Source organism: Strix aluco, chromosome 5, assembly GCF_031877795.1.
Source record: "Strix aluco isolate bStrAlu1 chromosome 5, bStrAlu1.hap1, whole genome shotgun sequence".
Classification (NCBI taxonomy): domain Eukaryota; kingdom Metazoa; phylum Chordata; class Aves; order Strigiformes; family Strigidae; genus Strix; species Strix aluco.
Window position 1 is genome coordinate 49,271,894 of NC_133935.1, and position 18,494 is coordinate 49,290,387.

Below are 18,494 nucleotides of genomic sequence, written 5' to 3' on the forward strand. Positions count from 1 at the left end.
GTAAAATTGATGTAATCTGGAGCAGAACTGACCTACTAATGTGAAGCAGGATTGGCAGAGTCATTACAGTAAATCTCAGGCTTATGAATGATGCTGTCAGGAAGAAGGTAGTGACTGTGGAAAGAAGAAAAACCTACAATGTAGTTCTGTGGGACCTAGGGTATTTTTGGCAGGTCACTACCCAATGATATGTTACATAAAATAACATATTTAGGATGGAAAGTAATGCAACCTTTCAGGGGATCCAGTCTAGGATTCTGTGCCATTCAAGAATTTGTTAGGAAGTCTTATTTGTGTGAGGTAAATAATTACAAAATACAAATGAAGCTAAGGCTGATGGCATTTTTGGGGCTATGCATGCTTCTTAACACATATCTGTAACACCTTTTTATTGGTTAACACGCATCTGCAGACCTTATCAGATGAACTATATGAATTTCACCACTAGCAAAAGTGTTAAACAACTATGTAAGTGAAAAGTTTTCCTCTGAAGTCTAGGAAATTACTCTCTCTGTTTAACCTTTAAACTCTAAGTCCCTGGTCAAAGTCAGAGATATCATTATAATTTAATCTGGAATTCACTGATGAATGGTTTAGAAAAGAAGATATTCCTACATCTTTCCTCCTCCAGCAAGAAATTAAAAAAAAATTATTTTGAGAAGAACTGTCCATTTATCTTCAGCAAATTAACTCGTGAGACCCAAATGTAAACATTTTTTGAGTATGAAGGATTAAGTCACAGCATTAAATATTTCTAAGATCAGGCCATTTTTCTTCTTTAGGATTGCATAAAGAGAAAAGGCAAATCTAAACTAAAAACATTTTATGTTTTGCTCAGGACAACATGGATCAAAATATTTTGAAAAAACAGAGTGAAGAATATGTCTTTGGCTAGCTGACTTGAAACTGTTTTATGGTTGTTTCTGCAAGAACCAGTAAGGTTCTTCAACAGAAATTGTGGCCCTAGTTTCAAATGACCGAAAGCAAAATGATACAGTTTTCCAAAAACTGAAAAATTGCATTGATTTAAAGTTTATTTTGTCACATAGTTTTCCAAAAGAGGGTTGTTTCCAATTCCTACAGCACATTTAAGGAGGGGTGATGATGTTCATTAAACTATGAAAGGAATGGGGCAATTACGTATCTGTGGTAAAGTCTAAAACCTATGCAATTGTTAAGATTGACTTTCTGATCTGTCTTTTGCATTGGGCCTTGACATGTAAGAGCTCCCCAATGGATTAGCTCATCATGTGTGTTCCTGCTCCATAGAAGATAGAAAGAAAACTCCTACTGGCTTCAAAGTGTATAAGATCAGCCTTGTAGGTTGTGACTGTATCAAGTTAATTATAAGAAAAGATTAAATATTTCAACACAGATGTTAAGATGGAAGTGATGAATTGGACTGCTCCAATGAAAGGCTTGTTCCAGAAAGTCCAATGTATTGACATTTATTTGGGAAGCAGAGTTTCAAAAAAAATAGATTAAACACTACTTGTCACTGCAGTGACTGGTTTTTTTGTTGGTCTAAAACTATCCAGGCTTTGTTTTAGGTTTATACTTCTTATTAAACACATCTCTAAAATTTCTGGTTTGACAAACCTTTTTCCTTTAGTAGTTATCCTTTATAATGTGACTCCTGTCAGTCTTGAATAGGAGAAGAAAATTTTTTCATATTTTATCACAAAAAAAGTTGGATAACTGAGATTTTAGGTAGATAATCCCAGATTTAAGGATTATCAACTCTGATGCTCATTTTTCCTTTGGTAACCCAAAAATGGAGAATACTTGTTTGTCAAGCACAGCATTTAGCAAATAATATGATTATTTTGTAGGAATTAACATGTCAACTTCAACACCATGATCATTGCTCCTGTATTTAACAGAGGTTCCATTAAGTTTAGGAAAGCATCTTGGTTTGACAGGACCTATGTGTGTCTCAGAAAATGCAAGACAGTTACTTGCACATGAAATATCTGGTTTAACTTGACATGTGCAGTTGAAGCCTCCAAAACAAGAAGATGCTCAACCTTAGCATCATGATCTCATTTTTAATCTTCCAATGATTCAGTTGCCACATGAGAAGGACTTCTGGGCAGTGGCTGGGAACACAAAATAAATCCGTGACCAAGACTCTGATCCTGTAAATTTGTAAAGCACCACAAGTTTTCCCCATTTTGATAATAGCCTTGTATTAGTCATCTGCCCTAGCTTTGGTGCCAGAAAACTAGTTAGAAAAGTCTGAGGTGCTGCCCACAGGCTCCCACAGAGCCTGTCTCTAGCTCCGTCAGCAGCAAGGATATTAGGCAGATGAAGGGAGGTGCCCTCTGAGGGCTCGGTCTCCTCCATCAGCCGTGGGTGATGAGCACAGTCTCAGACATCCAACCTCCAGTGGTCTATGGTTGGCCGTGACAAATCCCAGGCATGGACTTCAGGGTGTTATGTTGCTCACGGGTCAAGCTACTAGCAAGAGAAAGAACCAGAAACAAGCATCTTTGTCTAGATGCTTTTTTGCCATTTTACTTCGGAAACCTTTTAGCAGTAAGAACATAAATTTAGATTTCGTTTTTCATTTCTTAATTAATTTTCCATCGGTACTTTTCACACTCTTGCAGTTATGAACTTCAGTTTATGTTAGTAATCCAGTGACATTGGAAATGAATAAATAATAAAGAACGTGTTTTAGGTGAGATGAGCATGTGAGGTTTCTATGAAAATAGGAAGACGGGAGCAACTCATCTTTTCTGCACTTCTGAAAAGTAAAACAGAATTTCTTAGAGCTGCAGTATGAAGTTTTAGCTGGGAGAATTAGGTTTATGCTGTAGCCTCATTATCATAACGGAGACAAGAGAGAGGTTGCAGATTGATAAATTATCTCCTGATCTTTGCTGTGTGGGTTACAGGAGTATATGATAAATAAAATGTTTGTTTTTCAGAAGTCACAGATTAGTAAAAATAAACCTCAGTATGTTCAGAGGTTTGGGCAAACGTTTCAGACCTGGGACACTTCAGGGCTTGCCTGCAAGTTCTGAAACAGGTTGGCTGAATATCAAGGCAACAAATCTTCTGATTTTTATGGAATTGCTAAGCTGAATGAAGAACTGCTAGAAAAATCCTCCTTCCCAAGGAAAGGAATCCTCATGTGGAAAACTTTGCTTTCAAATAATCTAATCTAAGCCTGGAAATGAAAGGGAACATTTTACAACCCCTGAAGAGCTTGTTTGGTGTCTGGTATTGGGTCAAAATTCAATAAAGTTTGCAGTGAGATTGATAAAAGCTTCTTTCCAAATGGGTACAAGTACTGAAAGTTTTTATTAGAGATGGGAAAAAAGTCATTAAATCAAGGTTGCCATGTGATTTTTCCACCCCATACAGAGGAGTGTAGATTTAACCTCTTTCGGCTGATGTAACAAATACAAATAATCAAAAGAATGATGGCAAATAATTTTTTTCCCTTTTTTTGTAGAAAATGGTAGCTCTGAAACTTTTATTAAGACTGGAGGCCCTTTTCCATCAGATTTTTTTTTTATTTCTGCTGGTAGAAAATTAGTTTTGTGAAGAAATTTATGGTTTTGCTGCTTTTCTACCTAAGTGTTGATTTTCTCCTGGAAACTCAAAGACTGGAAAGCCCAGTACTGATATTAAATTCTAAAAAAAAAAAAAAAAATTAAAGTTTTCATTGGATGTTCACTGGAAAGTATGGGTCTGTATTTTAAAAAATGAAAATTAGCTATTTTCATATAGAAAACATCAACAACTTCCTAATTAGTTTCACTTCACTCCTACAAGCATATTAGGGGATTTAAACTTCTGTCACAGTTACAAAATTAACTGGATATACGGGAGTTTGTAAAGTCAATGCTCAGGTCTCTAATTATAATTTTGCACATAATGATTCCCTAAAAACTTTGCTAAATCTACAAATAGTAAGAGATGGAATATTTCTGATTTGTTTAAGAAGTTCTTAAAGGTGTTTGTTAAAAAATCTCTTCCATAATTTAAACATTGTGCATGTTTTTACATATTGTGTTACAGACTAAGTAAAGAGTAAAGCCTAAAAATAGGGTAAAGAGTGAAACTTCAGACAAACAAGCTATCCAAAGTTATATATAACTAGTATTTTACTCTTTTCCTAAGTTTCTAAAATAAATTACAAATAATGTAAGAAATATGAACTTCATTATTATCTCCTTGGTTTCTAGATCTAACTTAATATTTGCTGAATTAGATTTAATTATATTAACTGCAATAAGCAATGTTATCTTTTAGATGGTAACATGAAATTTCCTCATTGTTTTAATTGGAAAAAACCCTCAAAATCTCCCTGATCCAAAGTGAAAATCTCAATGCATATTTTGACATGTGGCATCTGTTCTCTCTCTCTAAGTGCTACTTATATTTTGTGATATTTTATTTTTCTATAACTTTTTGGAGTCTTTACATTACAATCTCTTTTTTATAAATACTGCCAACAAGAAACCCAGATTTTACTCCACCCTCAAGTACTTCTCTAGTGCTCACTTATGTGGCCCATGCCACAGGATTTCACGTGCTTTGGAAAATGAACCTCTCATGAGTAATTTATTATTTGGCTCCTATATCTTCTCTAGCAACAAAGTGCCAGATGTGATCATATCTGAAATTAAATCAGTAAATGTTCCACAAAAAATGCCCCTACTGATGACATTCATTGAAAGCACCACTTCACAAAGAAAGCAGATACACAATGGGAAGTCCGGAGACACGGAGGGGTTGTTGAACGAAAGCTGGGGAGATGGCACCATGGCAGCAATCTCTGACTGAAGGTCACAGACTTCTCAGGGCTTGAGGACTACTTCCAAGGGAAACATAACTGAGGGAAGCACCTTTATTAACAATAGGTTTAAGTTCACTGGAGGGAGAATGGCACCTCCAATGGAATAAAATGTTCTGGAACATCATCTTGTTGCCTATTGCACTGTTGCTTGCCTTGCTTTTATTGTCTGGTGCTACCATTGGAGAATCAAGGTCATAGTCATTCTGCATCAGTCAGTCCGACTATGGAAATTTACCACAAGCCAGCATTTCTTACACAGTTGTTTTTCTGTTTTTTTGTTTTGTTTTGTTTTTCAAATGAAAGACTATTCTTGCCAATAAAGATCAACTATAATGATTTTTCTTAATGAAGTTTGTTTTGCTGCATGCTGTTAACATGGCTATGCCAGCTGAAAGGTTCAATCCCACTATTGTTCACCAGTGTCTGGTTAGGTTACTTATACCTCTGTATGTCCTAACTTATCACTGTTGTTTCTGAATATTGTCCAGAAATTCTATATTTCATTACTATTTTAAATTACATATCAAAATTTGTTTCTCACAGGACACAGCCACCTCAGAGCAGTCTGCTCAATTCATGTCTTAAAAAATGTTCTTTTCCACACCAAGAAATCTTTCCAGGATGGAGGCTGTAGTTTCTGCAGCTTCACAATCTTCTAGCCCAGCTTCCAGTTGATGTTACTCCTAGAGCTGTATGGGCACCCTGTCTAAATTTGAAAAGAGAAACAAGCAAGAAGGGTGAAAAAAATTAGGGGGAGAGATAAAACTGAAAAATGGTGCACAAAGGTAGAAGGAGAGAGATTTTCAGTGTAAGAGTAGTGACATGCAAACCAACCCAATTCCACCAGCCTTGCAGCTGTGGGCATCCTCCTACCCCAGAATCAGGGCCAGGTTTCCATCTTGTTTGTTTTTTCCTTTCATAATTTTAGTACAACCTTTTTATAAAGCCACAATGAAATTACAAGAAAAAGCAGGTCACAGACTCTTAAACACTCCTCTATGTTGCAAGAGAAAATGAAGAGTTTGGAATCACTGCCTGCCTACGTGGGCAAGCTGAACTGTCCATTATTGCTGAGCACATCTGTACACTCTGCAGAAATACCGCTGTACAGGGATTTCCTAGTGTGAGTTTGGTGGTACAGACGAATGTTTTCTAAAGAATTTGGGGACTGAATCACTGTCATTAAATGAGATCACTTGACTGATTGATGGGAACGATGTGAACATGCTCAAACACATTTTCATATCTCTTTCTTTCATAATCTTTTTTTCTCAAATACAAGACTACAAGAATGTGACTAGTAAAGACTATATACATAAAGGTTTTATGTCAAATTCAGCTCCTTGCCTAGCCATGAAGTGATTACTGATTTTTAATTTCACAGCTGGAAACATTTGAAAGGCATCTTTTGATATTCAGAAAGTGCTGAGCATTCTTTCACAGCAGCTAATCGCTGGCCATAAAAATTGCTACTGCTTTGAAAACTTCAACTGTTTTCTGTTTTCTGTGCACAGAGGCAAAATTTTAGTTTTAGTACCTTGGTGATTTCAAACTAGACCCTGAATATACTCTGTAATCTGTCTCTGAAAAGACTGAATGTGCTGAGACCTTCCTATCAGATGGCTGAAGTAAAACTAGCTTGACAGACAATTGTTGGCCACGTGTCACCAAACCAAAACACAGTAGCACAGGGAGATCCACCACTTGAACCAGTCTGTGTGTTTCTTGAAGATGAGAGCAGATTAACAGCGTGTTTTATAGCAACTCACATTTGAGGCTTACTCAAAAGATGTTACTCATAAAGTGCAAAGAGATGCAAATGCCCAGAGGATATGTAATTGGGTTTGGTTTGGGGTTTTTTTTTTTGGTTTGGTTTGTCTTCTTCATCTAGGTTTGAGTCTGATTTATGCTTTACTTAACGCATTAACATTTTTATGAAGTTTGTCTAAGGCATAGAGTGAAAAAATTCTGAGTGTGGTGGATGTGTAGCTGTAGTGTTGGAGGGCTGTAGAGATAATTAGGGTACTGGAGCATGTCTCATCTGAGGAGAAGCAGTGGGCTGGGAGTGTTCAGCCTGGAAAAGAGAAGGGTCAGGGTGATCTTATCAATGTGTACGAATACCTGAGATGGGGAGTAAAGAATAAGCCAGGCTCCTCTCAGCGGTGCCCAGTGACAGGACAAGAGGCAATAGGCACATATTAAAATGCTTGAAATTCCATCTGAACACAGTAAGACAGTTTTTTACTGTGAGAGTGACCAAATATTGGCAAAGGTTGCCCAGAGAGGTTGTGGAGTCCCATCTTTGGAGATATTCAAAACCTGACTGGACACAACCCTGGGCAACTGGGTCTAGGTGGCCATGCTTGAACAGGAGGGTTGGACAGGATGACCTCCAGAGGTCCTTTCCAACCTCAACCCTTGTTGCACCTCAACAAAGGCAGTTGAGGGGCACCTGGACAGGTACCATGTAGTGTGGGTGTGTCATGAGAACAAGGGTAGTGATTTCATACTTAGGAATGAGAAAAGCACCAGACTACCATCCAATCCTAGGCATCCAATGTTTTTAGCCATCTTGACTGTCCCAATTTCTGTTATGTAGGGTTTTTTCCTAACCATAACAATATTTAAGCAAGAGCTGCTAGTACCATCTGGTCATGCTATTCTGTTGTTCCTTGGCCTTTTATGACTATTGAAGCTGATGGCAGTGAATTGTTGGGTGCCTATGTGCTGAGTTTGCATGGGTGTCTGAAAAATTGGCTCATAGTTGTTCAGTAGTTGTACAAAATCTACAGCAGCTCCAAAGGTTACTATTATAATAATAGACAGTTACAAGAAACAATGTTTAAACATTGGTGGGTATTTTGTGCTTACCTATGTACCTATGTTCATTGCAACCATGTTCATAAAATTTCAGAATCAGTTCTGAATGCTAGGAGCTGCTCCACTCCAAACTTCTTTCTCCAATGGAGGCACTAGGGTATCTCAATTTTTATTTCCTATGGTAGTATTGTCACCTTCAGTTTTTGGAAAATCTCACTAGACTTCATTGTTACTCATCAAATCACATTTCCAGCACAAATACTGGAGTTCTTCATGTAGATCTATTATTTTTCTGACAACCAAAGTGAATTAAACAGTATAAGGGAACAAAAGAAATAGTAGAAAATAGTCCCAAGAGACAGCATAACATTAGCAGCAGCTAATATGAGTAACATTTGTAGGAAGTACACAACTAATTTAGATACTAACAGAAAATAAAATAAACAGAAAATGTGAAAGGTGAGAAGATTCAGAATTAAGAAACTAGATGAGGCTTTTTATGGATGGAGATCAGAAAGCCAATTAAGCTGCAAAACAACCGGTAGGTATGATTGTTATGTTAAATAGACTAACAAAACTTTGCAGCGGTGGTAGATGTATCTGGTTGTTCTACATAAAGATAATTTAATATTAATAATATCTAATGAACTCATATAGATCAAGACAATTCCATGGTTCACAAGAAGACAGTGAAGAAAGGATCTTCTCCAGGCTGGTGTTCTCATGCACTCATGTGGAGCATAGGTCACACACAGCCGCCTTTGAAACTTAGTCCCTAGCCAGAGTAAATCAGGCAAGATTTTCTCCTCTAATAAGTCTGTTAGCTTTTCTTATTCTTTTTTTTTTTTTAGTTATTTTCTTTCTCTTTCGTTCTTATGACCGTAAGCTACACATCTTGTATTGAAGTAACACATTAACTTTGCGTGTGTTATCAGTACTGTATTGTTCCTTAAGTATTCACTGATACTGTACATCTAAAATTTTTCCTCTGAAGAGATCCTATTTCCTTTGGGGCAGACTCCTTGAATTCCCGTGGTTCCCAGCCTAGGTCTGAAAGTCAACATGCTTGGTGGTGTGTTTTGTTGTTGTCCTCAGACTGGCTCTGGATATTTCAGTTTCACTAACCATACAAAGCTTTGCAGATTTTCTTTGTCTTTGCTAAAAGGGCTGGAGTCCCTGAATTAATTTCTTTATCTGCTTCATATAACTTTCAAATACTGAATAATGCTGGTTCTTTGGTATTCTATATTATTTATACTATAATTATATCTGAGTGAGAAAGTAGCACTAAAATCCAGTGTACAAAGAGCTACATGAGATCCCAAAAGAGACCATCTTTTTTTCTGAAGAAGTATCAGATGAGAAAGTTAAAGAATATTTGCTATTCTCTGACTAGTAATTAAGTCAGTATATCAAAAAATGTGGAAGTGTCACTGATTTTACAGGATCGGATATTAAATGGTACCCACCATCTTTCTATGAGAGGAGAGATAGGAAAGCCCTATTTCCTTTTTACCTATTATTTTTTTAAAAATATAGTCACCATGCATCTGCATCTATCTGCATCCTTTTACACCAGTCAGTTGAAAAGTTAGCCAATTCAGTAAGATGCTTGCTGATTCATGTGTGGAGGTCTCTAGAGCCCAACACAACACTATCACTGCTACAGCCCTCTAAGCAGTGGAGATCACAGAACAGACAAAATGAAACTTGTGGGCTCAAGGGTTTTCCAGCAACATCAGAAGTTTCAGAGATGTTGAAAATTATTGATTTTCTTCTGAAAAGCCATTACAGACTGGCTGCATGACCCATTTATTCCAATTAGAGGAAAACTGTTGACCAGGGAGTAACACACGTTGGGGAACCCAAGGCAGTTTTGCATTCTGACTCTACTCTTGCTATTGTTTGAGATCCTTTTCCAGGAACAAAGTAGGAGTAAGTGGTTAATCTGCTGTCCATATACCTTGTACTCTGAGTTTTGGTGCACCTCATCTGGCAAGCCTGATAGATTTAGAGAGTTTAAGTACAGACCACAGTTCAAATGAGCACTAAAATGCACATAAGGCCTCGGTCTCCATCATCTCCACTTTCCAAAAGTCTAAGCTCTCCTCCCCTTCTTGGTCGTCTTTGTCCCTGGACCCCATCAGCACTTCAGTTCTGGTGAAGCTACTGGGATGTGTGGATGGTCCTGTGGTAAAAGGCATTTTCAAGAGCTGTTACAGGTGGGTTACTTGAAGCTGGATGTGAGTTCAGCTTGGCCTGGAGGCTACATGTATATTTGTTTGTGTAAATGGCCAGTGGGACCAAGGCTGGATGAGTTTATTATTCAGCTCATCTAACCTTTCTTCCTCCCAAAGCCAGGTCATGACCCTGGCATGAGTGCCATAGAGGGGCATACAGTTCTGCTGCTGGCACTGGAAATTCAAGGTCCCTTTGAGTGGTATCAGCTGTAGTTTATTTAATTTTCTCTGATCTGTTTAAGTCCTTCTGTGTTGCTCTTGAAACATTAAAGGAGTAAAAAACTCTCTCCTGGGTGAACATTTCAAGAGCTTGCTTTTACTTCCAACAAAAATGGTATCACTGTAGGCTGAAGTATTGCTATGCTGGACCAAAAACCTCTATCTCCATCTTCTTGCATACACCTCAGCCAGTCCCAGGGGTCTTGATATTTGACTTACGTCCTTCCTTGGCTTAACAGCCTCACATGCTGGTGTCACTTAAGCATTTCCAAGTCTATCCTTGGTGTGATGTTCCTTGCATGTCTGGAGTAGTACCTGAGAAACTCTCAGCATTTGGCTGTCTCAGGACAGACCAGACACATAGACTGCCCAATGTCTGAGCAACTCTGTAGAATAGTGACCATCTGACTCTATAGTTTTACTTTTACCACATCTGTGGTGGGTATGCTGGGGTCTTGCACATTATATCCCAGTGCCTGTGGCTCTTAGCGGGCTCATGAGGCAACTTGATAGCCAGGTGTGCCCCAGTCCTTGAACAGAGCCCTCCCTGGAGTCTCCTCTTTCACACTAAACAGCCTGTTGCTTCTACAAGGGCTAATCCTGCCCTGGGAAAAGACTAATTGCAGAGATTAAAATAGGCAGCAAACTCCTTTGCTACTAGTTGCTGTACCCCTGAAACAAAACACTTAAAGACTGGACAGTGAAGTTTTAAAGGCAGTGCAGTCCAACCTCCTTATAGATAACTGATTTTGTAATGTTTCTTAGGGTGAATTAGCAAAGATTTTTTTTTTTTTTCTCCAGGCCCTTACCTTTCAGAAAAGTGCTGCCGTAAGGTTTTGTGGAAAAATCAAAAAAAATTTCACACATTTGGTACACTTTGTTACGAAACCAAACTAACCAGCTCAACTCCTTTTTCCTCACTTGACCACCACTTAAATGAAAGAAGACTTCTCATATGAGAGGGAAGTTCTTCTTTCTTGGAAACCTTGACCCTGCTGCCAGTAAATATGGAGATATCATTTAGAAAAACGTCACAGATGATTGTGGTCAAATTTGTTGAAAGTAGAGCAAGATGTATAAAAAAGCACAGCAACAATACTGATCAGCCAGCACATGAGCAATAGGTTATCTACGTGAGCATCTCAGTGCAGAAGCTGCTTTGAGGGTTAACAAAATTAGGTTAACCTCTGTCATCTAACCAGTCTTGCTGTATCACATACGCTGGTGTGACTGTAGAAGCACGAAGATTTAGGAGCGAAGATGAAAGTATATTCTATTTTCAGATCTGTGCATCTTCTAGTTCTGCTTTGTCTTTTCACTGTGGAAGGCAAAAAGTCACCTACAGGAAAGCACACCTGCCGAAAAGGACTCCTCTCCCAAGTGACAGAGAACCTGTATATCAAGGCAACTAGTTTAAAATCATCTGTTCCTGTAAGTTGATCCCAATAGTTGAAAAGTTTATTTTATTTGTAGATGCTTCTTTACTGGCTTAATTACTGAGCACTTGGAAACTTTAATAAGCTGAATGATCTCTACAGTCCTGAGAGACAGGGTAATGACACTTCTCCTTTTGTAAAGATGGGGAAAAGGAAGATGCATAGAGAAGTGTGACGAGTTTGCCAAGGAATTTGCCATGGAAGATGTTTGTAGCTAGGTTGGGATTGGAACACAGATTTGCTGAGTCCTCATTTGAAAAGGATGGTGATGATTATTATTATTAATACTAAGTTTTGTACAAACCAGACTTAAAACTGTCTGCCTTTCTCTGCTTAGGTTAATTAATACTAGCACACTATATTTTACAGAAGGATCTCATCAAGAACACAAGACTTCTTAAAAAGACAACAAAAATGCTGTTTATGGTAAGATTTATATTACTGGTTTTCCATTTTCTTTGATTTTCCTTTGGTCAGTAGAGATAGGAATGCATGATCAAAAGGAATGACAGTTGACACGAAAATAATTTGTGTTTAATTGGGAAGGACATTATATTTATGAAAGCCATATGTTTAATGAAGTCCTCCACTTAGATGAAGAGTAATATCTCTGCCCCATAGAAAGGGAGACAAGCAGAGAGTTGAGCATGGTACAGGGAGAAAGAGGTGGATTTGGAAAGCCTGGCTGGAGGCACTTGTCTCTAGGTGGTTGCAGTGGTGCTCTGCCAGGGGAGTTGGGGTGAGAGTGTTTGCAGTGTCAGGGAGGAGTGTGCTCGTGGTAGCACTTGCTCCTCCTGTGAGCAGCTGGCTGCTTGTGATCATCCTCAGCAACGCTTTCAGGCACCAGCCTATTCACATGAGGACTAGGGCTACAGCCACTGTCCCAGCAGCTGAGGCACCTTCTGCTGAGGGTGCGCAGTATCATGCATAGCCCAGGGATGCTGCAGAGCAGCCGGGACACCCAAGGAGTTGCTTTGGGCTTTGACCTCTGCAGGTGCACTGGAAGAGGGAGATCAGAGTTCCCCAGTGTGATTCAGCATGGGAGTGAGACACAAAACTTGGGGTGCCTATTTGTAAGTGACTACAAGTGTGTGAGATATTTTAACTTGCTTAATGCAGAGATCTAGTCAGCCAGGCCAGCTGAGTCAGTTTATCCTTAAGTAGAGACTGGACTTTGAGCTCCCCTGGATCTCATTGATTACCTTGGGAGTGAAGGTTCCTTGCTTGCCTGTGGGACCTACACATGGACACCTGCATTTGGGTGGCTTAATCTGCAGCTGCATTACCCTCCTGGTGGGAATTTCACACCTGACACTTGGCTCCATTGCCTAAAAATAGGCATATAGCCATTTTAAATACCTTTGGGTATCCAAGAGATCCCACAGGCCAGGAAGATATGACACAGGGTGTACAGGATGACTGGTCTCCTCTGGAGCAGCCACTGAGGATGGGTGGGATACCCTACAGCATCTCGAATGGTATGGGACACTGATGTGGAGGAATGGAACAGTGACACCCACAATGACTCCTACAATTTGGCCAAGATGGTCTGACTTAACTCCCCAGTTTATCGTCTGTTTATTCTCTGTGTGTTAAATAGATTTGATGCTGTCAATTCTGTTCATGACTGGTCTTACTAATACTCTTTTGGCTGCCAGCACAGCATCATCCTGCCTTTCCTTCAGAAACCACAGGTGTTCATTGAGCTGTTTAAAAAGAAAGGAAGCAATCCAATGGGATACTAAAATTTATGAAAATGTTTTTATTGATTATATGCTTTCTAAACATGCATATTTTTACAAGGCTGAGGTTTTAGGCTGAAGTTGACTTGTGAGGTTTTCATTTGGCATCTCTTTACCTACTTTGTTTTCAGACAAACTGCAATGTTCGAGATCAGCTCCTCTCCTTCTACATGAAAAATGTTTTCAGTCATCTTGGAGTAGGAAGTGACAAGTTGTATGTTATTAGTGCCTTCCAGGTCCTGAAAGCTAACATGAATGTCTGTGTGAGTATATTCCTGAGAGCCAAACTAACTTTGTCCATCTGAAAGGCTAGGGAAGGGTCCATCACAGTTTTTCAGCAGAAGGAGAGGGTGATTCAGCGTCACAGTGTGCCCCACATCACAGGGGACCCAACTTCCCAAGGACTTCCCCGCTGGGGCTGGGGAAGTTTAACATCGTGACCTTGTGGGGAGCAGGCAAGGTGGTGGAGATACCACGGAGACAAGCCACTTCCCTGATGATGATGTCACCTTGTGCTGCCCTCTCAGCACCAAAGCTGCAAAGAGACAGGGTAATCACAGGGAGAAATGTGGCTCCTCAAGTTTCCACGGTGTAACACTGGTTATGCTTTGCTTCTTCAACAGTGTACCCACTGGGTGTGTGCAATCTTTACTCACATGTCATCTCTGCTCCTCCATATTGAATTTTGAAAGAGCTGGTGGTGTCTCATGAGTAAGAAGGGACTAAATTATGAAGCACGTTGGAACAGTTTCCATGTGTCAGCTATGCCTGCAGTCAGAGCAGGGAGTGATGCTGTCCCTTGTCCCTAGAGTGGATCGAGGTGTCCCAGGGAAGAGGCATTTTTACCAACACCATGTCATCATCCCACCCTGTAAATAACAACAGGACAGCAGTTAAAGCACACTTTTGCCCATGTAAATAAACATACTAACATACTATGATGTTAAGATGACACTGTCACTTGTGGATCATTTCTTATCTTCTTTTAAGGGTAGATAAATAACAACAGAGTGAGTCTTAAATCTTTATGTCTTATGGCTATTTTTTTTTCCCTTAAACCTGCAGTCCTCATAAGTCACAGTGTCCCAGAAAGTGGAGCATGACTTAGAGTGACATATAGCCATGGATATCCAGGCAAATGTCTATAGTAATTTTAATAAGTGAGGACAGGATGAGAAGTCAATGAAATGTTAATGAATCAAAACTGTCTAACCTGGGTTGCATGTAGCATGAAAGAAAAGGACATTGGTTCTACATGCACACAAATATTTGCAATGCAAAAATAAGCAGCTTCAGAGTTCTCTTTGCAGAGTTATAGCTCAGAACACAACTGGAATATTTCTAGAATGTAACAAGATTCAAATCTCAATGGGAGAAAACTCCACTAGCTTTCAGGTTCTGCATTTAAAACAATGCTAAACAGTTGCAATTTACGGTCATTATTCACAGCATTCAACACACTGCTGTGGTTTTCTGTGTCTGTCAAAATTCCAGATATTTTATGCTATAATATACTTTACAGAGATTTTATTCTTGTCTGGAAAAGCAATTACACCCTATACAAGTGTCAATACTTGCTGAGGAGTTCACACTGTCAACTGTGACTGAATTCAGACTATCAGTTATTCTGAAATACCATCAGTGACTGGAGTTTGCTATATAACTTAGTAACACATTTGCTTCTGTGCTGTATGGAGACAAAATGCTGAAGATTTCTCAGAGCTCCTGCATTCTTTTTCATAATTAGTGACAACATCTTACTCAACACAAGTCTAAACAGAACAATTTACATTTCTGGATCTTAAAAAATACTGATAGGAGAGAAAAGACTTCCTCTGTTAGTAGAAAAACAATAGCTCTTTGAGAAATGATGGCTTGTCAGGATCTTCTAGGAGACATCTCATTTCTGGAAACTAATATTTTTTGAAGTATTTGTATTAATTCAAAGCCAACAATACAAAACCACGTGAAAGAATAATAGAAACTGTGAACAGAATGAAAGTAATAGATCCTTTGCTAATACCAAGTTTGGGATTTCTCCATCATAGTATTCCTCAATAAACTCATTCATCCATCTACATAAGCTCTTTTATTTTTATTATCTAGCTGAGTTATGTTTATCAGAAGGGATTTCCACCATGGCAACATACTTATGTAATGAATTTGTTACCTTTCAAGGATAAAATTTTTTATACAATTGAGGTAAACAGTGATATCTTTATATACTTACCCACCCTATCTTGTTTTGTAAACTCAGGCTTTAATTTAGCCAGAGGCATGTATGCTATTTAAAAATCCTAACAATATTTGTCTCCAAGCCACTTTCAAAGACTTTGTACCATATTATCATTATGCTTCTCACCCTACTAGTTCTTGGTTTTGTCCAAACAAGGAAACATTAATATCTTCCAATGATTTAGAAGCCTGAGTCTTTTTTTCCCAAGATATGTCGGTTCTAAAACCTCTAAATCCCTTTTTTTCAGTGAAACCAGGTTCTTTCATTTAGACTATGACTGGACAGTGAAGGGAACTGGCATTTTTCCTTAAATACTGGGAGCATCTACCTGCAGTACCACTGACCTGTTTACTAGCTCATGTGCCCTAGTCGGCAACATTGCTGAGAACTATATGAAGTTGCTTCTGAGGTCAGACTTCTGTTCCTACATCAATAGCAGATATGGAAGTTTCTTCTTGTATTTGAGTGGAGTGCAGAAAAGCAATATACTCACTGTAGGATTTTTAATCATTGCTCTATCATCGTAGGCAGAACTTGTAGACCTTGAACAGAGATTGCAGCATTGCTTGTAATGAATTACTTGCTTGTTCATTTGTTTACTTGCTCTTTATGAAGGAAGAACAGAATTTGTAATGTGCATTACCACTCAAGCCAGCACAGACATTTAAGGTCAGTTGTGCTACTGAATGATTTCTGTGGAAATCTGCAACACACAAGATGACCTTAAAAAAAAAAAAGCCCTAAGTCAGAAAGAACTGCCCTAGTTAGAAGGCTTTTAAAGGTTTACAAATTAGAGTTGCTTTTACTTACACTTTCATCCTGCAAGATGACTTTAAGAAGCAGAGAAGGTAACTTCAAAATATTTGTGCTCCTTTTTAAAGTACTGTCTGTGAGGTAGAAAGAACTAACCATCTATTTCAGCAGTCATCTCTTTTCATATAAGTTGAGGCTCTCTGCCTTTTTTCTTTTCAAACATATTGTCCTTGTTTGTAGATTGGAAAACATCAGATTTTTCATTTTTTTTCCTTCAAAGAATGATTCTTCCCCTTGAAAAACCCAGAAAGTTGGGGAATCAGCTCAGAAAGCTCAGCCAGGCAGCTCCAGGAATACCAGCCGACCCCGCTGTGGCTGGCCAGCCCTGTTCTGTCAGAGCTGGGTGTCAAGGACAGGGCCGAGCCCGGCAGGGTGCCAGGATGGAGCACTGAGCTGCTGGTGCTGTCAGCCATGCCCCAGCTGGTTGGGTTAAACCCAGGGTGCAGCCTTCGGGTCTTGTAGGATGAACTAATCAGCTCTTTCCTTCCTAAAACCAGCTTCCAACTCAAATCTTGTGGCGATAGCACAGCTTTGTGTCTCTGGTATCAAAGTGGGGATAGCGGGATGCCAGAACTTGCAAGTAAGACACTGTTGACTGATTTGGGTGGGGTGCCTGGGAGCTGGGTAGGGTCTTGCTGGGAAAGCTCCCAGTGATCTTAATGGAAAACTTAGCTTGACAAAAGGGTGCAGGATTAGCCTGTAATTAGCCAGGCAGTGGAGGAATGGGCAGGAAAATCAGGGGAGGCATAAACTAACTTTCTAAATACATTTGAAGGGTTTGCAGAAATGTGCAAAATTGCCCTCTGTGCTTCGCAAAGGTCTTTGGCCCTTTGCCTCACTTTCTCTGAAGGTTAAAAGTTAAAGGGCCTTGAATCTCAGAGCTAGGCTGCACCGTACACAAGTTGTAACTGCAACCAATGTAAAGATCCCTGAGATAAATAACAAGTGTTTAATAAGAAGGCTTAGTGATACTCATATTACAATTTTTTGTGCTGTGAACGCAAATTGTCAGGAAACACATGTGTAAAATAACACATCTGTAGTAGCAGGAGATGCTGAAATGATGCTGAGTTCACACATTTTACCAGTAGTCCTGTGGTGCCACACTGTGGGCTGGGCTCTTCCTTATCACTATGTCTTTACATCAGCATCTTTGCTGCAACAAGCTCTTTTGGTTTCTTCTCATCCCTTCAGCTTCCATGTGCTCCATCCACAAGGTTAACTTCTGCAGTCAAAAAGTTAAAGAGAACATTTCTTAAGGTAAGAGCAGGAGGTGCTGACTGCCAGCTGCACAGTTCAAGATCTGTGGGTGGTTTCTTTTCTTATGTTTTTATCTTCTCAGCAGCTTGGAGAGAAGGGAATCTACAAGGCCATCCATGAGCTGGATATTCTTCTTCCCTGGATTCAGGCCTGCATACAAACCATTGTATGAAGAACGAGGAAGCGACAGACAACATGCTACTTCTGTGCTAAGAACAGATCCTCACCCAAAAGTCCTGAAAATCAACTGAGAGCTGGACATACAATGGGCCTGGCAGTAACTCCTTTCCACTGAAGAAAAGCCTCTGTAATACAGTGGCATAAAGAGGAATTTTCAAGAGCTTTCATGGTTGGCCATGTCTGTCCTGCAGTACAAGAGCAGCCTCCAGAGCAGTTACAGCATGCTGAAGTATTTCTTGTCTTCCTGCCTGCCAGCTGCCTCACAGGCAGCCCCGGACACATTGCACAAGTGTAATTTGAAATCTGCTACTGTATGGATCAGACACAATGTCCCATGTGCCATGGGCATGACCTAGCCATGCCTTGTGCCACCCTGTGTGATTACAATTCAAAGCAACGAGGACCACGTTTGAAAATCCCTCCCCTAAGATCTAATTTTTTTTTTTACTGTTATAGCTGTATAACAGTATACACGAGTCGTTCTACATATAAATAAGAAAATTAATTATATGCTGCTTATCATTATTATTAATTTAAGGTAATAATTGATTCCTAATAAACATATCCAAATTAATGTCAAAACTTTGGTCTATGATTCATGCATGACCTTCAGATGTCACATGCTCTACATGAGATCACACAATGCAGAAAACACAATAAATGCATTGCATTTGATTAGGATCGCAAAATAGTTTGCGATAGATTATTGGGAAGTTTTTACTCAGATGATGGTAG

At 39.3% G+C, this 18,494-nt stretch overlaps 1 protein-coding gene across 1 annotated transcript; it reads left to right on the forward strand.

The window, feature by feature from the left end:
• The first annotated feature begins 11,352 nt into the window (after positions 1–11,352).
• Positions 11,353–18,267, forward strand: IL26 (interleukin 26). The gene is made up of 5 exons (XM_074825452.1): positions 11,353–11,523; positions 11,898–11,954; positions 13,402–13,533; positions 17,514–17,579; positions 17,665–18,267. Exons 1-5 carry the CDS (start codon positions 11,353–11,355, stop codon positions 17,749–17,751), a joined length of 513 nt encoding a protein of 170 aa, XP_074681553.1. The 3' UTR covers positions 17,752–18,267.
• Positions 18,268–18,494: the final 227 nt, after the last annotated feature.